This window comes from Denticeps clupeoides, chromosome 7 (genome assembly GCF_900700375.1).
Source record: "Denticeps clupeoides chromosome 7, fDenClu1.1, whole genome shotgun sequence".
In the NCBI taxonomy this organism is placed as follows: domain Eukaryota; kingdom Metazoa; phylum Chordata; class Actinopteri; order Clupeiformes; family Denticipitidae; genus Denticeps; species Denticeps clupeoides.
In genome coordinates, this window is record NC_041713.1 from 16,058,856 (window position 1) to 16,084,500 (window position 25,645).

At 42.7% G+C, this 25,645-nt stretch overlaps 3 protein-coding genes across 5 annotated transcripts; 2 read left to right on the forward strand and 1 right to left on the reverse strand.

Moving 5' to 3' along the window:
• On the reverse strand, nt 1–4,057 carry LOC114794293 (jmjC domain-containing protein 8-like). Its single transcript, XM_028986759.1, has 9 exons — nt 3,900–4,057; nt 3,735–3,830; nt 2,098–2,146; nt 1,848–1,944; nt 1,657–1,725; nt 1,375–1,494; nt 1,091–1,158; nt 866–1,000; nt 1–280 (listed from the first exon to the last, which is right to left on the reverse strand). The coding sequence occupies exons 1-9, from the start codon at nt 3,974–3,976 to the stop codon at nt 200–202; spliced, it is 792 nt and encodes a 263-aa protein (XP_028842592.1). The 5' UTR covers nt 3,977–4,057; the 3' UTR covers nt 1–199.
• A 122-nt stretch (nt 4,058–4,179) lies between these two features.
• Nucleotides 4,180–7,029, forward strand: LOC114794644 (protein N-lysine methyltransferase FAM173A-like). Of its 3 annotated transcripts, XM_028987332.1 has the most exons (6): nt 4,184–4,319; nt 5,521–5,684; nt 5,774–5,878; nt 6,094–6,234; nt 6,316–6,366; nt 6,443–7,029. In XM_028987332.1, exons 2-6 carry the CDS (start codon nt 5,523–5,525, stop codon nt 6,644–6,646), a joined length of 663 nt encoding a protein of 220 aa, XP_028843165.1. In that variant the 5' UTR covers nt 4,184–4,319; nt 5,521–5,522; the 3' UTR covers nt 6,647–7,029. The 3 variants fall into 3 exon arrangements, with proteins under 3 accessions (XP_028843166.1, XP_028843165.1, XP_028843164.1); XM_028987333.1 differs by lacking the exon at nt 6,316–6,366 and having other exon boundaries at nt 4,180–4,319; XM_028987331.1 differs by lacking the exon at nt 4,184–4,319 and having other exon boundaries at nt 5,514–5,684.
• A 68-nt stretch (nt 7,030–7,097) lies between these two features.
• Nucleotides 7,098–25,229, forward strand: LOC114794642 (exportin-6). The gene is made up of 25 exons (XM_028987330.1): nt 7,098–7,567; nt 8,295–8,385; nt 9,591–9,703; nt 9,883–10,080; nt 14,262–14,421; nt 14,499–14,576; nt 15,469–15,931; nt 16,072–16,198; nt 16,536–16,645; nt 16,996–17,104; nt 17,845–17,937; nt 18,128–18,197; nt 18,619–18,778; nt 18,876–18,968; nt 19,057–19,204; nt 19,433–19,579; nt 20,550–20,721; nt 21,318–21,473; nt 21,577–21,691; nt 22,238–22,316; nt 22,418–22,510; nt 22,589–22,750; nt 23,345–23,443; nt 23,530–23,760; nt 24,632–25,229. The coding sequence occupies exons 1-25, from the start codon at nt 7,565–7,567 to the stop codon at nt 24,731–24,733; spliced, it is 3,372 nt and encodes a 1,123-aa protein (XP_028843163.1). The 5' UTR covers nt 7,098–7,564; the 3' UTR covers nt 24,734–25,229.
• The last annotated feature ends 416 nt before the right edge of the window (nt 25,230–25,645 follow it).

Here is a 25,645-nt window from a genome sequence, read left to right on the forward strand (position 1 = left end):
TGGAAAACAAGCATTTATTTCATACTTTAAAATAACAAAGACATTTCAAGTGACCTTTTAACAGTAAAATAAATGCTGAGTGGACTGTGCAGTACATCAGAACATTCAAGATCACCAATTCAGTGACGACTCTCAAGTATTGACCATGCACACAAACCCCTTTTGACCCCTTATAGTCATCACTGAGTGATGCAAGCAATCAGCCTAAGAATGTTGATATGAAGACACTGGTGTCCAGATTCAGTGTTGCATGCCACCACCGGTCAGGGAAGTATAATGCCTACAGATGAACACATAAAAACAACAGATAACATTTTTTTATTACAGAACATGAATTTTATAATGGAATATTTAATGTTAACATATTGTTTTTACTCTATACTATACTAGATACTATACTACTTTTGTATTGAACAATATGCAGTGAGGTTTATTACTGTAATGCTTCCAAAACAATTAATTGTTAAAGCAATAAGATTTGAGAGGATTTGAGTCTGAATGATTTTGCGGTGGCAAATTTAAAGGCCATATTTATCTGTTACTACTGGAGAATATTCAAATTATTGAGCCTTTTACAATGGCTCTAAAGCGTTATTTTTTCTTTTTCTTTTCTTTACTGCCATCACTTTGTTCTGAGCTGCAGTGAGATCACCATAACCCACATCCTCAAGTGGCTTATTGCTTTAATGTGTCAGAAAAAGTAGATGTTTTAGAACCAGTTTTGTTTCTGTACATGAAGTGAAAGTATATTTATTTAAAAGGGGGTGCGAGTGGGACTTTCAGCTTTGTTGTTAGTTGTGTGGATGGGAAAACAGTGAACTCAGCACTTCAGTTGTAAGCTGTATAAAAGTGTGTGTTTTCCAACCTCCCCAGGTCGAATTGTGCACTCAAAGGGCCTTTCATGAATCCCCAGTGTTGGGTACCACTCTGTAAGCCAGTTCAAAGTGGTGCGATTGGGATGGAACTCAGGGCCCTTGTCAGGAGGATACAGGAACCAGCGCTGTAGTGATTGAACACAGTTCATCAAGGCCACCACCTACGGACATCCATTATGTAACATCACACTTGTTAATAAATGATGTCGGCTTACCTTCCTGCCATAAATGACCTCAGAGTAGCCTGGACCATGCCAGTGAAAAGGAACCCCAGTACCTGGTCCTGAAAGATAAGAATTGGTTAACATTATTGTACATTATTATTATATATTATTCTCCTTATTCTCCAATCACTTCACTTCATATTATAAATTCTGGACATAAAAGACTAACAGAGCAATGTCACCCTCATATTTGAGGAAGAATTGACAGCCTGAATGTAGCTATTCCAACTGACTGCACTGTGTGTACTTGTGCATGAGTGCGCTCGGGAACATACCTGCTATACCAAAGCTGTATGCTGGACTGGTGTTAGGCAAAGTAAATGTTGGTGCTTTGTACTCCTTGAACAAGGAATGCCACTCCGTAAAGTTATTGTCACCAAAGAAATACAACGTTTCTGAAACACACGTAAACAAGTCTTTTCAAGTGAATGTGACGGTCACACCTCAAATTCAACTGAGTAATATGTGCCTCGTGTGTATCTTAAATGTGAAAGTTAAATGTAGTTGAAAATGTGCTTGTGAAGTGTCATAGTTACTGTGTTAATGGTGAAACCAACCACTGCCCAGGGTGCTCACATCCTGAGGGGTCAATAGGAACTCCACAAACTCTTCAAAAGGTACGTCCACTGCAGAGAAAGCAAAACCTGTTTATACTCATATATTGGTGTTTATTCATTTATCAGTTTATATGGCTGTGTTATACAGATAGTTTATATTTTTTGTTGCTTAATAAAGTGTGTGTGTGTACCTTTGCTATAGGAGTGTGTGTTTGCAGTGCTGAGTCGGACTGTTCTGTCACCATACTCGCTGAGCAGACTGGCCCTAGAGCACAAGAAACGGAACCTCTACAAAACACACAGCGTCTTACTGATCACATCAATACTTCACAGATCCCAATGGATGCTAATGGAATCACATATTCCACCTGCAATCTTTGCATCAACTTAAGTGTTTTTTTGCACTAATGATATATTTACTACTGTTAGAGTCCTTCTTACCGTGTTATCAGTAATTCCTCGAATAATCAATGGCCTTGTGTATGCATATCTTAAAAAAAAAAAAAACGCAGTGAATATATCATAAACTGTCATAATTCATTTGTTTATATATGATACAGGCCAAAGGTTTGGACACACCTTCTCATTCAATGTGTTTTCTTTATTTTCATGACCATTTACATTGGTAGATTCTGAGACAAAAATCTCGGCCTGTCTCTCAGACATATCGGCATGGATGTCTGAGCGACACCTCCAACTCAACCTATCCAAAACCGAGATTCTGATCCTTCCGGGCAACAACTCCCCTCAGCAAAACCTCTAAATTCAAATTGGCTCGCTACTGTTAACACCCACGACGTCTGCAAAAAGCCTTGGGAGTTTGGATTGACGACAAACTGAGTCTGAACCATCACGTTGCTGCAATCTCCAGATCCTGCAGGTTCACTCTCTACAACATTCACAAGATTCGGTCTTTCCTTTCACAACAGGCTACGCAGCTCCTCGTCCAGGCAATGGTCATCTCCAAACACGACTATTGTAACTCTCTCCTGGCTGGAGCCTCTGCAGTCACCATAAAATCACTCCAGATGGTCCAAAATGTGGCAGCCCGTCTCATCTTCAATCAGCCAAAATACACCCATGTCACCCCTCTTCTCACCTCCCTCCACTGGCTCCCGGTAGCTGCTCGCATTGAGTTCAAGTCCTTGATGCTGTCAATAGGGCTGTAAATGGAACTGCACCCTCCTACATCAGTACAATACTACCTACACTCCTGCACGCCCTCTCAGATCTGCAAATGAAATGAGACTGAAAATTCCCTCTTCACTGGGTCTCCGATTCCAATCAACTCCGTTGTTGTCCCTGGCTGGTGGAACAACTTGCCCTCCTCCATTCGACTAGCTGAGACTACTACCACCTTTAAGAAGCAGTTGAAAACCCGCTTATTCAATAAGTATTTCAGACAAATCTAACACTTACACACGCACATGCACTCACTCACAAAATAAATAAATAAACAAACTTTTTTTTTTCTTCGTCTAGCACTTAACAATCTCCAAGCATGTTCTTTGCGTACAAGTTAGGCCTTATCAGGGCTCTTAGTTTGTAAACTCAAAATCTATATAAATCGAACGAGAATTGCTGGTGTCTTCCTCCTGTAAGTCGCTTTGGATAAAAGCGTCTGCAAAATAAAGTAAAGTAAAGATTCTGGCCTCCACAGTCACCGGACCTGAACCCAATCCAGATGGTTTGGGGTGAGCTGGACCGCAGAGTGAAGGCAAAGGGGCCGACAAGTGCTAAACACCTCTGGGAACTCCTTCAAGACTGTTGGAAAACCATTTCAGGTGACGACCTCTTGAAGCTCATTGAGATAATGCCAAGAGTGTGCAAAGCAGTAATCAGAGCAAAGAAACTAGAATATAAAACATGTTTTCAGTTGTTTCACCTTTTTTGTTAAGCACATAACTCCAAATGTGTTCATTCATAGTTTTGATGCCTTCAGTGAAAATCTACCAATGTAAATGGTCATGAAAATAAAGAAAACACATTGAATGAGAAGGTGTGTCCAAACGTTTGGCCTGTACTTTTTATTCTTTTGACATTAGCCAGATTCAAAGTTAGGACATATATAGACTTACTGCTGCAGGAATTCGCCGTGGGTTAGGGACGTCAGGTCCCTGATGTCGATGTTACAGGGTCCTTCATCTTTCAGGCTGAACTCCGCACCCTGTGACCTGCAACAGCGGAAAGCCGGTGTAAACGTGCCGACATATGGCGCCCTGCTCGACTCGGCAAACGCTCACCAGCCCCCGTCACCATCCGCAGGCGCCTTCACTCGCGCAGCCAAGGCAAAAAACAGCAGGAGCGCCTCCTGTCCCATGTGTTAAATTCGCGATATCGATTAGCCGGCGCCGCTGATCAGACTCGCGCATCCGCGTGCATCTGTCAACAAGTCCTGATGCGGGACGACCAATAGGACGCAGCCACACAAGGAAAAGGGGCGGGGCCGGATAATCCCAGGGTCAAAAATAATATTGGAACTATTAAAGACAAAAACAGGGACTCGCATTATATGCCATGCACCGTTTCAAATAAAAAGACGGGTCTGTAGAAGTTTCAGATTTTCAAACATTTCAACTGAAGCGGAACACAGTTTCTGACGCGGTCACGGAAATGGGGGAAGGTACGGCACATTATAGGGACGGACCCATACTGTCCTGAAGGTTGGTCGAGTTTTCTGTTCTTTCTTGTTTCGTCTTCTGTAACAATTTAAATAAATATAATATCTTTAATGAGCCATTGTGGCTCTATGCTGGCAACTCGGTGAATCGCGACAATTATTACGACAAAACTGGAGTCTCACTTTGTTTACATCCTTGTCATTATGATAACAATAACTCTCTGTAGTTCCACTTACTGTTTCCAGTAATGAAAGGGGAAAAATGTTTTTTTATTCAACTGATTCACTTTCTACTAGATATAATTTTGTGACAAGCGGCATGTTAATGTCTTGCAGGTCAGTGCCTAAAAGAAGAGCTATGTTGATGATCAGTCAGATAAGCTGAGCCTATGATGCGTCATATTAAATTCTGTATTAATGACTGATACGGCTTAGCATGTTGATCAGATCATCTTTTTTTGTTGAGCCACATACAGTACAGGCCAAAAGTTTGGACACACCTTATCATTCAATGTGTTTTCTTGATTTTCATGACCATTTACGTTGGTAGATTCTCACTGAAGGCATCAAAACTATGAATGAACACATGTGGAGTTATGTACTTAACAAAAAAAGGTGAAATAACTGAAAACATGTTTTATATTCTAATTTCTTCAAAATATCCACCCTTTGCTCTGATTACTGCTTTACCCACTCTTGGCATTCTCTTGATGAGCTTCAAGAGCTCAGGTCCAACAGTCTTGAAGGAGTTCCCAGAGGTGTTTAGCACTTGTTGACCCCTTTGCCTTCACTCTGTGGTCCAGCTCACCCCAAACCATCTGGATTGGGTTCAGGTCCGGTGACTGTGGAAGCCAGGTCTCCACTTTTTGTTAAGTACATAACTCCACATGTGTTCATTCACAGTTTTGATGCCTTCAGTGAGAATCTACCAATGTGAATGGTTATAATGTATGTGTTAAGTTTGATCTGTGCGTTCATCTGCATTCTTCCATATTTATTACAGTTAATGTTCTAAAAAGGGACAATTAATCGCTAATTAATATTTTGAGCTAATATCTTGTTTTGTCCAATTAAACCTTGGAGTAGTATTTTTATTTTTCCATTATGATTATCATGCATATGACAATCATTCAGGTGGTGGCCGCAACGGCACTGAATTACTTTAATAAGCCATGGTAGACGTGATCAACTTCAATACGTACATCACAAAATAAGCCGTCCAATTTCTTTCTCCTTTATGCCAGGTATGGATGCAGACACCCCAGACGAGCTTCTTGCAGAGTTCAGAGAGAAGCGTCTGGGGGTATGGGGGCTGCTGCAGGTAACAGCTGGCACAGGATTGGCAGTTTATGCGGTGTGGGCAGGACTTCTTATGCCAGGGTTCCGCAGGGTTCCTCTAAAACTGCAGGTGACCTTTATTTTGAATGGCAGAAAAAATACTATCATGGTTAAATAAAGTTGGTTAATAAAACTATTCTTATCAACTTTGTGCACCAGGTGCCATACCTTCCAGCCAGCAAGGCCCAGGTGAAGAATGTCATGACTCTGTTAAAAGGCAGATCAGGCAGTGTGGCTGATCTGGGCTCTGGAGATGGCCGGATTGTGAGTTTCTTGAGCCAGCTTACATATTATGTAGTGTATTCTGATAGTAGGCTAGTGGGTAACATACTCTCATATGAACCAGAAGACCACAAAGTCTCACGTTCAAACCCCACTTACTTACTTAACCCTGAGTGTCTCCAGGGGACTTAATGATTGTAAGTCGCTCTGGATAAGGATATCGGCGAAATGTCATGAATGTAAATTTCTTGGCGCAGGTGCTGGAAGCTTTCAGACAAGGGTTCTCACCAGCAGTTGGTTATGAGCTCAACCCATGGCTTGTACGGCTGGCTAACTTTCATGCGTGGAGAGCAGGATACTATGGAAAGGTGTCCTATCGAAGAGAAGACCTGTGGAAAGTAAGAGTCTACTTTTGTGTCAGAAGTAGAAGTCAGACTTGTATTTTGTTGAGTTCCCCAAACAGTTATGTATTTTGGCAGGTTAACCTGTCAGACTGTAATAATGTCACAGTTTTTCTGGCCCCCAGTGTGGTAAGTGACCTGCTTAATATCCACGTCATATTTGGACATAAACTACATTAGAGTGAACTGTCTGTCCGTTGGCCAGCTTACTCTGTTGCAGGAGAAGTTATTGACGGACCTACCTAACGATGCATTGGTCGTGTCTGGTCGTTTTCCGTTCCCCGACTGGACGGCATGCGAGGTGGTGGGCGAAGGCGTGGACCGCGCCTGGGCCTATAATGTGCAGTCACTAAGACAACAGAGCAAATGGAGCATGGACACCGAGCGAATCGGCGAGGACGGCCCGTGAGGAAAGGATTTTAAAGAAAATGGTCTTAAAAAGTGCAATTTTTAAGTCTTTGTTTTTAGTAATTTATTTTATGAGCAAGCTACAGGTGACACAAGACATTGATAAAAAGTCATTTTGTTTTGCTCAACTGTACATACTTTGTATGTAAGGCCTGTTCATTCATAGAGTGGTGAATTCAGTCAGATTTCTTTCATTTTCACTACATATAATTCCTATTTTGTTTGTTGTAGTTTTTAAGTATTTTACGCTCATATTTTGAAGTTTGTACAACTAGTGACCCACTTCTGAGGTGTCGTGAGCACCGCAACACACGGGAAGCAGCGGAGAGTTTTTTGCATGTTAATGTGTGGCTGATTCATTAAAAGAAATGAAAAAAAAAACAACCTTGCTTTGATAATGAAGCATTATTGAAAAGAGGTTGTATTTCACCGCACGTCAGCTCTCACGACGTATTTAAACGTCTGCGGGCGGCGGGGCGTTTTCTCGCCTCGGCCGGTTCCATCCGGCCCGAGGTTAAGATTTCACTTCCGGCGAAGGAGGAAGCGGGCACCGCGAGGCATGTCAAACCACCGCCGTCCGCCAGCGAGACGCCCACCGACGAGCCCCGCACACCCGGCCCAGCCAGCGAAGCGGTCTCCACCACGACCGAGGCGTCCGTGTTGACGTGCCGTCGCCGACATCCGGGCAGCGCGCCTCCGTGCCGTGGGGCTGGTTGTTACCCCGACTCCGAGCCGTGCGGCAACACCTCGCCCCGGGAAGCAGCCCGCACCGGGCCTCGTGTGTCGGTCCGGGGCCCGGCGATGCGGAGCCGGTGCGTATTCGGCTGGTGAGAGGGCCCCGCACCTCGGGAGCAGCATGAGCCGTCGCCCTGTGTCTGAACGCAGCTGAACCGGGAGCTGGACGTGACGCGTCCCGGCCATGGTGAGTGTCCGCTGAAAGTTGCGGGGCTGGATGGTGTCGCCGCTGTTTATCGGCCAGACGGCGGTTCCTGGTTGCGTGCCGCGGCGGGTGGTGATTGTGCGTTTTAACTCCATGACGAGCAGCCGGGGCAGGGCCCTGCAGCCCCGGTCACCTGTCCTCCATAACAGGTGCCGTGCGACGTTTTTCCGCCCGCGAACGCGCTGCCAACCCGCATTTTTGTAAACCCGTTTCGACCTCCGCAGGCCCCGCAAGCGCGTCCCGTGCCCGCCGGGCCGTGCGAGGCGAGCGGGCGGATAACGGTACCGCCGAGCTTCCTCGGTTCCAGGAAGCCCTGCAGATCGGGCCACTTTTCGGCGGTGACGTCACGACGCGGCGAAGAATGCGCGTTGAGCAACTCGCGACTTGTCGTGACTCATTTCAAGAATTCGAGGCTCCGTGGCCCCCAAATCACATCAGCTCAATCCCGTGCAGAGTACGAAGGACCAGAGCAAAATCCCATCGCCTTCATCTGACCAGCAGCGAACGTCGCCATGTTCCCTGTTGTTCCAAGTGGAAATTCCTTCTGAATATGAATAACCCAGTTTTAGCTTATTGAATAATGAATTCTAATAAAATGCTTTATTTTTTTTCCTGTTTAGCCTGGTTGTCCTGAAACTGTGACAGACAAACTGTTAATGTATTTGATGTTGTTTTTTTTTTATTTCTTATTTTCTCCCATTCCATGAAGGCGACCGAAGAGGCCTCGCTGCGCGCTCTCGAGAGCTTGATGACCGAGTTTTTTCACAACTGCACCACCAATGAGCGCAAAAGAGAAATCGGTGAGGCCTCAACTCAAACCCTCATACACAAACATCTGATAAGACGCTCACAAATCCTTTGGTCCAACCCTCCAGAACCTGTGGTTTCAGGCCACTGGCACAGTGCAGGTCAGGCTTTAGTATATGATGTGCTCATTTGACCATGTGCGGCATGTCATTGTAAGTACACTCCTCCATGACTGCCATCAGGTAACTGTTTCTCCAGGAAGTCCGGGTCGGGGTTTTTTTCCCTCGACTCCCGACTTTTGAGACCTTTTCCTTTGTGATGCACACATGCTCTGTTTATTTTTTTCTTTCTATCGCTCCGTATTGTGTGTAGTCAGTTAATTTAGTCAGCATAGCGTGCTTCCCTCTTTAGGTGACCTGTAGATAACAGGATTTTCTGTGGCAGTGATGGGAAGTTCGTCTGAATCGCCTTCTTTATAGCGAACCAGTTTCTATCCAGCACGTTACAAAAGCCACCGAGCCAGAGAACTTGCTTCTGGCGGCTTGACGTCCTGTTTATTCTGCATCAGAATTGCCATTATTGGCCAAGTATGTGAGCAAACACATACAAGGAAGTTGGTTTCGGGTTTATGGTGTCTCAGTATAAAACCACCATGTGCAATATAGGCTAAATTTCATATAAAAAAAAATACAGAGATTACAGAAATAATACCTCAAGTGTACATAAAGTGCAGCTGCAACGTGTGTGACTGTTAAGTTGTTTAGGAGGGTGATGGCGAGGTCAAGGAAACCTGTCCTGTGTCAGCTGGTCTGGTCCCTTGGCTGCGAGTTTCAATAAGGTTTGCCGGAGGGCAACATGTCCAGGGTGTGAGGGGTTCGTGCCATTTCACTGGTCCTGGGTGGATAACAGGGGGACACGGGTTATATTTTCTGCCGTCTGTACAAGTTTGTTGTAGTCTGTTCCTGTCTTGTTTAGTGCATTTTATTAACAATCGCAGTTTACAAAAGCAGCAGTACGTTTTACCGTTGTCCGTCATATGTTGCTGCAGTGAAAGGAGATTGTGGTTTTACATGCATCAGTAGTAAACTGTTCTGATGCGAAGCTCTGTTTTGACTCCTTATGCCGCTGATTGTGCTGTCTGGAAGTTTAATTGTAATCCCCTCCTTCCCGTCTGGTTAATCTGGGTGGGAGAAGGCAAGCAGTTCACCAAATGGAACCATTTTCTCATGAATTTATTAATGTGTTCATTCTGTTGCAGAGGAGTTGCTGAACAGTTTTGCAGCGCAGGCTGGGTCATGGAGACACTGCCTCTATTTCCTTTCCAACAGCAGGAATGAATACGTCATGATGTACAGCCTCACTGTTTTTGAGGTAACAAAGTAGAGTACGAAAGTACCAGATTCATATCATTTTTTGATGTCCCGTCTTAGCGTCTTAAACGACCGGCCTGTGATTTTGTTATTTCGATGCAGAATTAACTGCGGGATTAAGTACATGACTTCTGGTTGCCAGTTCTGCTCACACGTGCTCTCTGATTGACACCCCTGTAGAACCTGGTGAACAAAATGTGGGTGGGGGTCGCCAGTGAGGAGAAGGCTGAGCTTCGGAGCTGTTTGCCAAAGTTACTGCTTTCCCAGCATGCGGTTCTGCCGTTCTTCATTCGAAACAAGCTGTGTAAGGTCATTGTGGACATTGGAAGGCAGGACTGGCCCATGTTCTACCATGACTTCTTCAGCAACACCTTGCAGGTAGGTTTTCACTGGTTTCACTGCGTTCAGGTCTATAGTGTTACTCACTGCTTGAAAATTTGTTTCGTTGAATGGTAAAAGTGTTTTGCATGTTGTAAATTAGTTTTATTAAGTCTCTTAGTTTTGGAAAATTGTTAATTTGGCCACAGTCATCAGATGATTCATTTTGGTCATCATGAGAGAGATGCGCAATTGATGCTAATGAGGCTAGCTTCTGCTGTTTTAAACCTGCTCGTTTCGACGCACATTTCCTTCCCCTTTTCGTCTAGTGGTCTTGGCGCGTACAGAGAAAGAATGTGCTTGTCTGGACTGGCTCGGGCCGGGTCGGGCCTTACATTTGCTGGGGGCAACAGCCATATTCCACCCTCAATGAGCGATCGTGTGGCTAATTTAAACAGGCCCTCGCACATCTGTCCGTCTGGAAGCAGCGCATTTAAAAAGCGTCTGTCTGAGAAGCTAAAGTGGGCAATTTTTTTTTTTTTTTTAGTGTTGTGGTGTCATTTTCTCACTGGCTATTAATCAGTTCCTAGTTTACTTTGTACTATAATTGCCTTAGAATTTTTTGGTATGGCTGCAGTATCTTAGTCTCAGTATGCTGTACATGCAGTAGGTGGGCAGACAAGTTAACTAGTTAAGTTGACTAGTTTAAAGCAGGGATTGATTACTGATCACGCCTACCAGGCCAAGGGTCCACAGAGCGCTGGTGCTCTGCACGGAGTTGCTACTGAAAATATAGGCTTATACTGTGTTTGTTCTTGTCGTGTCTGAATGAATGTACAAAATTCACCGGAATGTAGCATTTAAGGGGCTGCTTTCTCACAGGCTCTGCTGTGGCGTGAAGCATGTACAGGTCTATGGAGAGAAGGGCATAAAAATGCCTCACTCTTGTGCTGCTTGGGGCTGTACAAACCGCTGTACGCTCCAAACCTGATCCCGGGGGGTTACATTTCATAGGTAAGGCTGGACAATTGTTTTGAATATATTTGGCCATTATAAAATCCCGTTTTATAAGTCTTAACCTTGGCTAAGCTAGCGAACTATGCATTCCTGTGTTCAAGTCAGCCTCCAAACAACGTTTTGGCTAAACGCAGGCATTAACTATTTAGACTGTTCTTAGCTGTTTAGTTAACTTTTTTCAAACTTTGAATGTTTCCTAAAGAAATTCACCTCAGTTTACAAACCTTAACCTTAGCTAAGCTAGCAAAGCTATGCATCCCTGTGTTCAAGTCAGCCTCCAAACAACGTTTTGGTTAAACGTAAGAACTATAATACGGGATTTTATAATGGCCAAATATAATCAAAACAGTTGTTTAGCCTTACCAGGGTTTGTCGTTCGACAGTAATGTAAAAGATTTATTTGTGATTTATTTAATTTAGTAGAATATTGTATTTTGAAAGCACTGGGCATTTCAGGTTGTTATAAGTAGTTTGTATGTTTCACTTTGAAATTAAACATTTCACTATTAGTATGCGACTTTTCATTGATATACAAGCAAGTGTCCTTTATCATATCACAATCGCATATCGCAATATTGATCTCAATAATAGCAATATGTCTTTTTTCCCCAAATCGTGCAGCCCTATGTACAACTATGAAAATTTAATGTGAATGATTAACATACATTTATCTGCTTATTTGGAAGAAATCAGGGCAGGTCCGTACACATTTTGTGTGAAAGTGAAGTGATTGTCATTGTGAAATACTACAGCACACAGTGACTCAACATAATGTGTCCTCTGCTTTTAACCATCACCCTTGGTGAGCAGTGGGCAGCCATGACAGGCGCCCGGGGAGCAGTGTGTGGGGACGGTACCATGCTCAGACTGGGATTCGAACCAGCGACCTTCTGGTTAACCGCTAGGCCACCAATGCCCTGTCCAATTATTATGGTGTAGATCCATGTTGTCACCTACTTCTCCCAACATTACGTCTCACTGTCACAATTTGAGGTTGCTGTTCGTATTGTCTATGCTTCCGTTCTCCCCCCAGTGGTTGGCTGACACTTGGTTGAGAAAGTTTTGATATACAGCAGAACATGTGATTTAAAATTCCATTAATTGTTCAGCCCTAACATGTCTGTTCTACACAAATACATTGATAAGTAGATTAAAACTAATTAAAAATTTATTTTAATTATATATTTGTAAAATGCAGAGACTCTCTTGCTTCAACAGTATTGCTTGACAGTGACATTATATTTGAACAACTTTACTCCTTTCTCTCAACTCTGGGTATAATTCGGAGTGATGTGGTTTCTTAATGCTTTGCTAAACTTGTCCTGCTGCTTGCTTTGATAGTGACAACTTTGCGGGACATCTTGCAACCAGGCTTATTTACAACTTTTGGTTTCCCCCGCTCATCTGGTCGATAGCCACAATACTTCAAGACCGTGCTCTTGCTTTTTACTTTTCCTAGCAAACAAGTAGCTGGAGCTGCTTTCGCCCACTGCCATGTTCCAAGTATGTCTCCCAAGTCACCAAGGAGGGGCTGCCCGCTGCAATGCCTGTTGAAAATTGTTGAAGTCTAGTAGATTTTTTAGACCAATTATTAGACTGGACGCAGAACCTTGTGGATGTGCCCCACAGAATATTTCTTCTGTATGTTTTAGAGCGCAGCAAGGTGGCGTTGGCGGTGTATTTTATGAATAGGCCCTTTTCATTTTTTTTTTTTTTTTTTTTTGTGAAGTGTGATTGGGGAAAAAAATGACACTCACACATCAGCCAATAAGGGCAAAGTTGTGTTGCTACTGTGGTGGTTCCCCATTTTAGCAGCCCGGCAAGAGGCAGTTCACAATCTGTCTGATGTAGTCTTGCTTTCGTAAGATTTGTTTACCATGTGACATAGTGACGCGTGATGTTTCGCAGCCATCGTGCAACCAGAATGCACAGTGTCTGGAGTGTCCAGGACTGTAATTGGCTCCGTGACAGGACGCTGGTTGCACGTTGTTGTCAGTGTACTTTTATGAAATAGAAATAATGTGATTTAATTATATAACGCATAATGTGAGGGTGGTGCTCACTGCTTGTGTTAACCATGCCTGCTTTTTGCGCTGAACCCCCACGGCAAGATTGGCACTTTCACTTCTGAACCCCTGAACTCATGTTGTGTGTGATCTGGATCCGGTTTAAGTTAATGTGCAACACATGTATTCAGCAGTATAAGAATAGTAACCTGTAAATGGAGAGATATTTAATAGACATATCTCCATGTTCACTTCGCAATGGGTATGGATATCTGCAGTAATGTAATTATTAATGCCATTACACTAATACAAGAGTGCGCTGCATCTTTGTCTGACATTTCAGCACTGTGGTCAGCTCCATCGCTGACCAGTTTGTCCAGAAGTAGAATTCAGCACAGTAAATAAGTCAACTTGAAACAGTTGACAAAAAAAATCTAACTTGGTCACTCGCTCTTAATGTCATTAAATATCTGGAGAAGTCATGGAATTTGAAGAGAGGTCCTAAAGTTTTGGAATATGAAATAAACATATAAAGTAATGGAAAAGTGATTGAAATCAGACTGACACATGAATGTATAACTCCTCTTATTCTCTGGCACCGCACAACAGAGATGGTGCCAAACCACCCACCCACTCTGTATTTAACATACATCTCAATATGTAACATTCAAATATTTACAGCCGCTCATTTTCCTTTCCTTCTCAGTGAAAGTGAATAGTAATCACTTGTGACACAGCACACAGTGCACATGGTGAAATTTGGTCTCGGCATTTAACCCATCCAGGCTCCTAAGAAAGGAGTGCCAGTTTCGAACGCCACCGCCATAATAATTTGGGTTGTGATTGTGAAAAATGGCAAAAGCTGATTTTTTTTTTTTTTTTTTTTGGTTTTCATTAATTTAGTTGAGCAGTATTTTATTAAATTTTACTATTTGTTTATTTTTTGGCAAACAAATATCAGAGAATCTGAGTCATGGGAAAAAGCATATGGTGATTGCTAGCTGGGTGATCGTAGCCTAGTGGGTAACACACTCGCCTTCCAGAAGACCCAGGTTCAAATCCCAATAACTACCATTGTGTCCCTGAGCAAGACACTTAACCCTAAGTTGCTCCAGGGGGGGACTGTTCCTGTAACTACTGATTGTAAGTTGCTCTGGATAAGGGCATCTGATAAATGCTGTAAATGTAATGTAAATGCTACTGTGCTTTGTGTCGTAGCTGGTTCAGTCTCCTGGCATGGCCCCATTGGGATTGGTGCTCCTGAAGATGACGTCAGAGGAGCTGGTCTGCCCACGAGAGGATCTTTGTGTGTCCAGGAAAGAAGAACTCCGCAAACTCCTGCTGGAGCAGATTCCTACTGTTCTTAATCTTTTAACTGGTGAGAACGTGCAGTCGAGCGCACACACAGGGTCTTATTTTGTGAGGACTGTGAAATAACTTGTGTTTCATCTTCAGGTATTCTCGAGACTGTGTGGGAGAAACACAGCATTTCTGCAACAACCCCTCCTCCGTCACCTACATCTGGAGAAAGTGGTGAGTTAGTTGTATTTTGTTTGTGTGGGTTGATTTTGCTGACTTTATGCAATCCTATATTAATTTGTTTAGATTTTTTTTGTAGTTTTTTTTCTTTCGTTTTCTGCATCTTGTGTGGGTGATTTGAAAGAAATCTACTTGTCACACAAAGGAAAAAAAACGTATAATGTTTATTGAGCATGGCATAATATAGTAAATGAACGCATTATATAGTTTTTCCATGCATCATTCACACACAAGCAGGCGTACGGGGCAGTGTTGGCCTAATGGTTAAGGAAGCAGACTTGTAAACAAAGGGTTGTGGGTGCAAATCTTGAACCGCCAAGCTGCTACTACCCTTGAGCAAGGTACCATCCCTCCACTATCTGCTCCCCAGGCTCCTGTCATGGCTGCCCACTAAGGATGATGGGCTAAATGCAGAGGATACATTTCATTGTTCGCACCGTGTGCTAGCTGTGTATCACAATAATGACAACTTTCACATTAAAAACAAGACACTGGGTCACCATAGGTATTAGCTGTGATATTCCAACCAGGATTGGTACATTTGCAGCATTTATCCGATATCCCTTATCCAGAGCGACTTACGATCAGTAGTTACAGGGACAGTCCCCTCTGGAGTGTTTTGCTCAGGGACACAATGGTAGCAAGTGGGATTTGAACCTGGGTTTTCTGGTTCATAGGCGTTGGTTCACCAACTTTACTACCATTGGCAAAGTCACATGACATGTTGGTAGGGGTGGGCATAAAACATGTTTTGACCGCCAACAGGAAAAGCCAGAAGGGTGAAACCAATCAGATTTTACAGTCGGAATTGAACTATTTTGTAGCACTTGATATGATTTATGTAAATTGTTCTATGTGTTGTTGTTGTTGTTTACTTGTTCTGTAGGTGTGGTTCTGGGATCAGAAAGCAGTACTCTCTGTGCTCTGGCTCTGGAATGCCTGGCTCATCTCTTCAGCTGGATCCCTCTCTCCTCCTCCATCACCCCCTCCCTGTTGGCTTCCATCTTCCACTTCGCTCGCTTCGGCTGCCAGCTGCCAATCAAGGCCAAAGCTCCGCCCACTTCCAACGGGGACTCCACTTTAAACCCACTCCCGGCCAACGGGGGCACAGGACTGCAGCGATCGGTGCAGCCGGTGGGCCAGTCAGAGAGGGCGCGGCTGGGCGTTTTAGCGATGTGCTGCATTAACGAGCTCATGTGCAAAAACTGTGTTCCCCTGGACTTTGAGGAGTTTCTGCTGCGAATGTTCCAGCAGACTTTTTACCTGCTGCAAAGACTCACGCACACAAACACGCACACAAACACCAATGTACACTCGGTCAGGAACCGACTTCAGGAACTGGACGAGAGGTATGAGGAAGTGTTTGTGCCCTATGGTGAAATACGCAGTACAAGATGTTCTAGACAGACATTACTGGTATCTGCTCACAGCTTCTGTGGATTTAGGATGTCTTGAAGTAAACTCACCTTCCACTTTCTTTCTCCCTCAGTTATGTGGAGAAGTTCACCGATTTCCTGCGGTTGTTTGTCAGTGTTCATCTGAGGAGGATTGAGTCCAACGATCAGTTCCCCCTCGTCGAATTTTTAGCCCTGCTGTTTAAATACACATTTAACCAGGTAACAAACGCTACCAAATCATTACTTATACTCTATATTTAGCCTTTGTTAGACTGACTGTTTATTACTATTTGTATTTTTTCCTTTATTTCACTGATCAGTTAATTGCATCTGGTTGATCAAATAAATACAAACATATATTTTTTGATTTCATTATTGAACAGCACTCAGTTTTTACTAATAAAACCAATGTACATTAATAAAATGTTATCTGTAGGGTTTATGTTGAATAATGATTATTGCATATATATTCATTTTGACAGTAGAGACTGATAACTTTGTAAACCCACTATGGGGGTGGATATAGATACTGAAGTACTCTCTAATTGTTTTGCAGCCAACACATGAAGGCTACCTGGCCTGTCTTGATATCTGGAGTATCTTTCTGGACTACATGAGCACCAAAATCCGGAGTCGACTGGCCGACAGAGACAGCATATTGAACAGGTGCTCGCTCCTGTGCTCGTGTCCCTTCTGATCCACTTACTCATCTTCACTGACTCTTAATTAAGCTTGACCGCTGGTCTGATCCAGTCATAGACGTCTGATGAATGCTCATTCTTTGTTCTCCTGAAGTGGAAGTTGTATGTGTTGCTATAGTAACAATTTTCATGGAACATTTTTATTTTATTTTTTAAAAATAAGCATTTCAAATTCTGCAGGTTTAGTGTGTTCTATCCCTGACTGAATATAAAACTATAGGCTGCAGTTATACTTCATCATAATCAGCTGAATGAATTGGTTATAAATTGATATGTTTCTTATTTTCCTTTTCATCCTTATTTATTTCTAATCAGGTATAAAGATGCGCTGGTTCTGCTGCTCAGGGAGGTTTTGAATAGAATTCAGTTCCGATCAAACCAGAGCCAACTGGAGGAACTAGACGATGAGACACTGGATGATGATGTAAGAACACACAATGCAGACATGAATTGTCCAAATTATTTGGACAATGTAAACCGTACCGACACGTACTACAGGGGTGTAGAGGTTTTCTAAATGGCTTGACTAAAAACAGCAGTTTGGGGGGAGAAAAAGTCTTCATAAACTCCAGACCTGACAAGTACATCTTTTAAATTCCTGGCTTTGTTTGCAAGCTTTTTTTTTTATGTGCGAAAAATAAATATGTGCCTTTTAAAACAATTGCCAGATGCTTGCCTCTATTTCACCTCCTCTGCATTTTCACATCTCTCTCATGATAATTAAAACAAATAGCCTGACAACAGTTGCCGAGAATTGAAAATCTAATTAGCATCTGTCTTCGCGCTAAACGAAATGAATCACTGGACCGCTCATTTACCAGGCAAGCCCGATTAATACGATAGAAATTTAGCTATGAGAAAGTACACTGCATCTATCAATCACATTACATGCAGTGATAAATGTACTGACCCTGTGTCCCCTCTCCCCACTGCCTTTCAGCAATGGGCAGCACCAAACAGATAATCAGGTCGAGACGATAATCAAGTTCATTTTTTTTTGTTTCATTGAGTTTATCTTGTTTTAATTTCATGTCAGTGAAGCAATTCAGTGGAAAATTTGGTGCACCTAGGGAACAAAACTTTTTTTTCCTTTGTTTGTCTGTCTCCCTGTTTTGCTTTGTGGCCTTGAAATGGTCTCTGCTTTTGATCTTTTTATCTCCATAGCAACAGACTGAGTGGCAGCGGTACTTGCGTCAGAGTTTAGAGGTTGTTGCTAAGGTGATGGAACTACTTCCCTCGCAGACTTTCTCTGCTCTGGTGAGTTCATGTCGTGTGGGTGGTCGTGAGGCTAATTTGTTTGTGTGAGTAAGTGAGCTTCACGTTTGATTGTTAATATTAATTGTGTGTTACGTTTATCGCAGCAGTTTAGGTGTGTGCTCAGTGTTATAATGTACATTGTTGTTAATAAGTCTGTTAATGGTGTGAATTTATATGTTGTGGTCAACAGTTTCCAGTGCTGCAAGAGGACCTGGATATTTATCTTGGCCTGCAGCAGTTCATAGTTACAACAGGAGCAAGTGAGCATATTGAGTGTATGTGTGTGTGTTTGCGCACCCCCACCCGTCCTCATTGCAAACCACATCTGAGTCCACTGTTTCTGAAATTATCTTAAAAATAGAGGGTTGTGTATGCATGATGTTCTCAAGTGCACAACCTAACATGGCATTCAAGGCAGTACCGATTTATGGGCAAACAGAGCATTGTAGTGGGTTAAATTGTGTATGCTGGCTTTTTTTTTTTTTTTTTTTTTTAATTCTATCTTCTGGTTTACATGTGACCCTTCAGAACATGTAAATGCACATATATCAATAAGTACAGAGTAGTCTATGCACATGCAACATGTAGGCCTCTTGAATTAACTCAAGAATCTTCTCAGGATAAGAGGAGAATTATTGTGCTGTGAAAAATGATTACATATGTGATGTGGTGTTCATGCAGGTCGACGTTTGAATATCACAGCGGAGGCGGACTGCAGGAAGCTACATTGTGCCTTGAGGGACCTCAGCTCCCTGCTGCAGGCAGTGGGCCGATTGGCTGAGTTTTTCACTGGTGACGTTTTCACCCCACGGTTCTCAGACGCACTCGCCATTGTGCAGAGGTGGGGATAGTGTTGATGCTCACTTCATGACAGATTGCTTTTGTAAAGTGATTTTCACTTATAACTGGAATCATTTCCTTCTCGTCTCTTCTGACAGGCTGGTGGAGGTCACATGTTATGGTTCGCAGATCAGTTTGTACGATGTAGAAACAGCGGTTCCCTCTGTCTTAAAACCAGACCTAATAGATGTGTAAGTTAGTCATTCAGTTCAACCGACACACTCTGCACAATATCCTTTTGTGTGTTTGTAAGATTGCTTTGTGCAATTGTGTGTGCAGGCATGCCCAGTCGCTGGCGGCACTGCAGGCGTATTCACATTGGTTGGCACAGTTCTGCAGTGAGGTTCAGCGGCAGCAGGACCAAACACAGTTTGTGGATCTGATCACATCCACCATGGCTGCAACCACACCCCTGATCAGTGCCAAGGTACCAACCTCAACGCGGTGTAGGTTCTGATAGTTCAAATTTAGTGGATGCCTTTTAATGTTTTGGCTCATAGTCCTTTGTCTTTAAATATGTTTTTTGAGGGGGGAAGGAGAATAAATATCCATAAATCAGATTTTAATCTTTATACTATGTATAGCATTTAACACTTATCATAAATCATGTAGTGTGTTTGTCTGCTGTATTGTTTGATCTTTCCAATAATTGTAGGTTCCAGAGAAGCTTTTACTGTCTGCGTGCCATCTCTTGGTGTCCATGGCGACCACTGTGCGCCCTGTGTTTCTGGTGTCCCTGCGCACAATCCAGAACATCTTCAACCTCATTACAGACAACCACAGCCATCAGCTCCCTCCGGAGGTTTGTATCCCATTGTGTAGCGCTGCACGATTAATCTAATCGCAATCGTAATCGCGATGTCAGTCTGTGTGATGGATTGGATATGTTGCCGATCCATTCTCTCAAAGTTGGCGAGCTGACTGAAGTCTCACATCTCAGTCGGATGTGACGTGTATGGTACATGACTTTCGATTCGGAGACATATGGGTAGACGGCGCATGACTCGCTGCATCCGTACGTCAACATCGCCGCCATATTGCGATAGGCTCTGCTGTGGCGTGAAGCATATACGTGTCTATGGAGAGAAGTGCATAAAAATGCCTCACTCTTGTGCTGCTTGGGGCTGTACAAACCGCTGTACGCTCCAAACCAGATCCCGGGGGATTACATTTCATTTGTTTTGAATATATTTGGCCATTTAAAATCCCTTAACCTTAGCTAAGCTAGGCTAAGCTAGCGAAGCTATGCATTCCTGTGTTCAAGTCAGCCTCCAAACAACGTTTTGGTTAAACGTAAGAGCTATAATACGGGATTTTATAATGGCCAAATAGAATCAAAACAGTTGTTTAGCCTTACCAGGGTTTGTCGTTCAACAGTAATGTAAAGAGTTTTTTGTGATTTATTTAATATTTTTTGTGATTATTTTATATTTGTAGAATATTGTATTTTGAAAGCACTGGGCATTTCAGGTTGTTATGTTTCACTTTGAAATTAAACATTTCACTATTAGTATGCAACTTTTCATTGATATACAAGCAAGTGTCCTTTATCATATCGCAATATTGATCTCAATAATCGCAATGTCTTTTTCCCCAAATCATGCAGCCCTACCATTGTGTCTGTTAACCAGCTGTCTCCACGTTAGTTTGAAGCAGGGGTTCCATATCCTGTTCCTGGATGCCCCCCTCGACAGAGATAGAAAGTGCATGAGAGACTAATTTAAATCTGTGTATTAACAATTTGTTTTTGGTCTGTGGTACTTGTGTTTCAGGCCCATGTGCTGGTGTGTAGAGCTCTCTCCAACATGCTGCTGTTGCCGTGGGCGTGTCTGCCAGAGTCCGAGCAGCAGTGGCCCAGCCGTTCTTCCAGCCACGCTCGCCTACTGAGCACGCTCACCCAGCAGTACCGCCTTCTGCCCCGCCCACCTGGCCACCATGACAACAGTAAGTGTAGTTAACTACCTACAAAACAATTGACAGTGGTGTCTAAGATGCTGCAGAACTGAAGAGTATTACTATGATTTTCTAATTAATAATACATTAATGGTGAAATTTTACCAGCTCTGTGCTCATTCGGGAGAGCTGATAGTCCTAAAAATACATCCGGACTAGACTGTCTGTAATATCATGGTATCAAATGAAATGTTGATTTGTTTCTGAATATTCAGCTGGCCAACAGACCAGGAATTGTAATTGTAATGACTGTACAGATCCAAGTAAGTTATACTTGGATCTATTATTCATGAAGTAATGTCAAAATAATTAAATGGCCATCAAATTGGAGTGGTCTACATATATGAAAAAACACAATTTCTCTTATGTGTTCAGTCGCAATATTGTTAACTACCACTACTCTGGTAGTTTTCCTCCTGAACCCAGAATTTCTCCTTGGTGTCTGTGCTTTTAACTAATGATCGTAGGTCAGTCTGCTCAAATGTAATGCTTACGTTTTCCTCTCATCCATTGAAACACCAGCTTGTCATTACATTATTCTGGCTCTTATTCTGGCTCTTCCATTTACCACAACTCATTTCTCACAGGTAAAGCAGTGATGAAGCAGACCCTGTCAGTGTTGAGAGATTTAGTCAATAGCATCTCAGGGGAATCCACCAAATCCCGACAGATCTGCTACCAGAGTCTGCAGGAGTCTGTGCAGGTCTCCCTGGCTCTGTTCCCCCTCTGCATTCAGCAGCCAGGTCAGCAGATGGCACTATACTGATCTAGATGACTGCATCTTTTACACTTGAGGCTGTGTTTTTATTTATTTATTTATTTATCTATTTATTTTCCTTCTTCCAGATATCACTGATGAGATGTTGAGTTTCTTCCTCACGCTGTTCCAGGCACTTCGTGTGCAAATGGGCGTGGCTTTCACTGAACAAATCATACAGACCTTCCTCAGCATGTTCACAAGGTTACAAACACATCCACACCCACACACCACAGCAGTGCACAGAGAGGAACTTTGTTGTTTACCTAAACTATGCTAACAGAATTGTTACTGAATAACATGTAATGCATGTTTCCACCACAGAGCTTTACTGATCTTTCAAAAGTTCTGTAGAGCTTGTCTGTGCATGTTGTAACATACAATTCAGGATCTTAAAAATGGACAAGTAAGGCGTGGGGAAAATCTAAGAAACTATTTATTACATTAATACTGTGATAGAACTGCATACAAAGTTCATTATGATGTTTGCTGATCTTTTTTTTTTTTTTTTTTTTTTTTTTTGATCAGTGGTGGATTTGCAAAGACTATTTTAGCTGGGTGCAACCAGTATCCAATGATATGCATTATGATTATTATTATTTTTTTTTTTTTTTAAGCCATTGAGTGCCTTTATTACTACTGGCTCAATCAGCCCTGTAGGGTTTGTGTAAACATGAACATCTAGCATTTCAAGACATTGCCTGGTGTTTGTGAAATGTGATTGAGTTTTAACTCTCTTATGTGATGTAGGGAGCAACTGGCGATCAGTATTCTGCAGGAGGGCAGTGCAGGGTCAAAGGTCGTACAGAAGTTCCTGAAGATTTTACAGGTTTGTTCATTCTATGCGTGTTTCCAGATAAATTCATTGACTTCACTTTGCATTTCAGTATCAGTTGATGCACATTTTAAATTCAACTGTGTTTGCTGTAGGTGGTGGTCCAAGAGCCTGGACAGGCCTTTAAACCTCTGTTGCCCAGCATCCTGAGCCTGTGCATGGAACAGGTTTACCCTATTGTTGCTGAGGTGAGAGACCCCACCCACCTACACACAGCACGCTTCATGTGTTCACAATAAAGTAACGTATGTGTGCACGCTCTCCAGCGATCCTGTCCAGATGTAAAGGCAGAAATGTTCGAGCTCCTGTTCCAGATTCTCCACCAAAACTGGAGGTTCTTCTTTAAGAGTTCCGTCCTGAGCAGTGTGCAGCGGGCAGGAGCCGAGGAACAGATGGAGAACCAGGCACAGTTCACTGCTGCCATGCAGGTAAAGGACAGCAGACAAAATCATGGTCATACAAAAATGAACTTAATGGTATCATATTGAACAGTCTATTTGATTATTAAGTATACAAATGTAATGTCTGGAAATTAATCATTATATGTACATTTTATATACAATAATCATTGTTGCTAACATTTGAAAAAATAAAAATGTATGTTTTGGCTCAGCTCCACCCAATATAACCTGTTGACTGTGCAGTAATACTCAGATCAATTTATGAATGGTGCTTGATGGTACTTTTTGATTTTGGGGCAGTGGTGGCCTAGCGGTTAAGGAAGTGGCCCCGTAATCAGAAGGTTGCTAGTTCGAATCCCGATGCGCCACGGTTGCCACTGAGGTGCCACTGAGCAAAGCACCGTCCCCACACACTGCCCCCCGGGCGTCTGTCATGGCTGCTCACTGAGGGTGATGGGTTAAATGCAGAGGACAAATGTCACTGTGTGCACTGTGTGCTGTGCTGCTGCGTATCACAATCACTTCACTAAAGTTTTTAGATTCATGTCCCTTAAATAATTTTTTTTGCCAAAATCAGTATTGATTTTGTGTTTTACTCTTGTCTCTGTTTTGAATGTTTAGGCCTTTGGCCAGTCCTTCTTGCAGCCAGATATTCATATATTCAAACAGAACTTGAGCTACCTGGAGACCCTCAATACGAAACATAAACTGTACCACCGGGTGAGCGACACAAGCAAGAAACAAAAGCTTTCAGACCCCAGAACGCCAACAATGACTAAACTAACATGTCTTTGTTTGTGTTTTAGAAGTTATTCCGGAGCACAATGCTTTTCCATTTCATCAATGTGCTGCTGCAGGTGCTTCTGCACAAAAGTCACGACCTCCTGCAGGAAGACATCACAGTGGCTGTGTACAATATGGCTGCTGTTGATTTCACAACATTCTACTCTTCCTTTCTACCGGAGTTCCTGAATGGTTGCCAGGGCCTGGACCCACATCAGCGGGCCACACTTGCTCGCAATTTCACACCTGAGAGGGTAAGTTGGACTGGGGATGAGAGCAGGAAAGGAAATACATTTGGCAGATGATCATTTAATGAACATTTTTAAACTTCTTATGGAAATTAACAGGTTTCAGTCAAGTCACCTGTGAAACAGATTTGAGCATTGAGGACCTAAACAGTACATTCATGCAAAACATGTAAAATCTCTTTAAATTGGCAAATCATTTCTCTGTAATGTTATATATTTTAGTGCTTAGTTAAAGGCAGAATTGGAAAATATTTCAATCTACCTAATATATATTTACGGAAGTTATTTTAACATGGCAACCAATTTGCAGCGGTCAGTCTCATCGAACATTCTGGTGATGGAATTTCTATGGAAACCAACTCCTTGTTCATTTTTTCACATTTCAGCGCAAACACTATTGCTGTTTAGATTATCAGCTCAGCTAAAACTCAGGAGATGGTGTAATCTCATTTAGATGTTTTAGTACTACTTTATTTTTGTATATTTTACCAATCATTCAAATTTGATACAGTAGTTTACTGAGGAAGAATATAAATACTGTATTATATTTTATACAGACAGGAGCCCTGACCCTGAGAAATAGGTGGAAACATCTTTGTTAGGTGACAATCTTACACATTGGCACTCATGTAAACTAATGTGGAAATGTGGCAGTATTGCAAAGTTTAGTCATTAATCACACAAACTATTCCATCAAGTTCGATTAGGATATTGTTTCTTAATACATTGGCTGGGACCCAATGCTAAGGTAATTTTCAATCGGGCCTCTGTGTGTTTTGGCTGCTGATACTGTTCAGCTCGTTCAGACTCTTTTTGAATCTTATAGACTGCTAGTAAATCCACATTTGAATGTGCGTTGTCTGCCCTCTCTCTGCAGGACTTGCCGTCTTTCACACAGAGTGTGTACAGGCTCGTGAATGACCTGCGCTATTACAGACTGTGTAATGGGAGCCTGCCGCCAGGCACTCTGAAGTTGTAGCGCCACGGCCTGCACACGCCACGAAACCGTAGCGGCAGCCTGCACAGACTTCGCCTTAATCGCGGCCAAGGCCCTCCCCAGACCTGCCCTTCCACAGCTTGCTGCAGTGAACCACGAGGGGGTGGGGCTGGCTAGAGGGGGCGTGAATAAAAGTGGCATGTCCGGACCGTCATTACATATGAGCCACGCCCCTCTCTTTTGCAGGGGTCAGATTTTATTTTATTTTTTAATTTGCTATATTTCACATGTTGCCAATGATCATAAGGGTGAGAGCCCAGTGACTCTTTGCTGCCCAGAGCCGATCTGATCGGAGTTTTAATGATGCGGACTGATGTCAGATGAGGACTTAATGGCCACGCACTGGGCATCTTGTTATTGATTTTCTGACTGTATCGCCTTCACATCATCTCCATGGAGACAGATTCACTCCTTTTTCACATCATTCCATCCTGATTCAGGTGAAACAGATCCTCAATAAAGTATTTTTTTATAATGACGTTGACTATAGAGTCTGCTTGGTGTGAAAGTAATTGTATGTTGTAAGTTGTGTTGAAACAAAATCTGCCAACTGTGTACAGACACGCCACCTGCAATTATTTTGCAATTGCAAATGTTCTTGTGCAGACTGCAGATTTTTGATTCATTGCCCCATTGTTTGCCCTCATTCACTGCCACGATTTTGTAATACGAACTGGTGTCCTTTGGTACTACTGTTTAATTACCGGGCCATTTTGAATTTCTATGACTGTGGAATAGAAATGTCTTGCTTAGTGGTAGTTAGTGGGATTTCTTCTTGATTTATCCCAATAAGGGTCCTCAAATCTAGGTAGGCAATTAGCAGTTGCATAGGGCCCTAAGATGAAAATACATTTCAAGAAGGAAATGTATTTAACCATGAGATAAGGGCATTTC

What these genes read in the sequence shown, in the direction of transcription:
- LOC114794644 (XM_028987331.1), top strand. Translation starts at nt 5,514, where the DNA reads ATGCCAGGTATGGATGCAGACACCCCAGACGAGCTTCTTGCAGAGTTC. An exon ending in GCTCTGGAGATGGCCGGATT is followed by an intron (nt 5,879 to 6,093) that starts GTGAGTTTCTTG and finishes TTCTTGGCGCAG; the next exon opens with GTGCTGGAAGCTTTCAGACA. An exon ending in TTTTTCTGGCCCCCAGTGTG is followed by an intron (nt 6,367 to 6,442) that starts GTAAGTGACCTG and finishes TCCGTTGGCCAG; the next exon opens with CTTACTCTGTTGCAGGAGAA.
- LOC114794293 (XM_028986759.1), bottom strand. Translation starts at nt 3,976, where the DNA reads ATGGGACAGGAGGCGCTCCTGCTGTTTTTTGCCTTGGCTGCGCGAGTG. An exon ending in CACGGCGAATTCCTGCAGCA is followed by an intron (nt 2,147 to 3,734) that starts GTAAGTCTATAT and finishes TTTTTTTTTAAG; the next exon opens with ATATGCATACACAAGGCCAT. An exon ending in TGTGAGCACCCTGGGCAGTG is followed by an intron (nt 1,495 to 1,656) that starts GTTGGTTTCACC and finishes CGTGTGTTTCAG; the next exon opens with AAACGTTGTATTTCTTTGGT.
- LOC114794642 (XM_028987330.1), top strand. An exon ending in CATAGTTACAACAGGAGCAA is followed by an intron (nt 18,198 to 18,618) that starts GTGAGCATATTG and finishes GTGTTCATGCAG; the next exon opens with GTCGACGTTTGAATATCACA. An exon ending in AACATAAACTGTACCACCGG is followed by an intron (nt 23,444 to 23,529) that starts GTGAGCGACACA and finishes TTTGTGTTTTAG; the next exon opens with AAGTTATTCCGGAGCACAAT.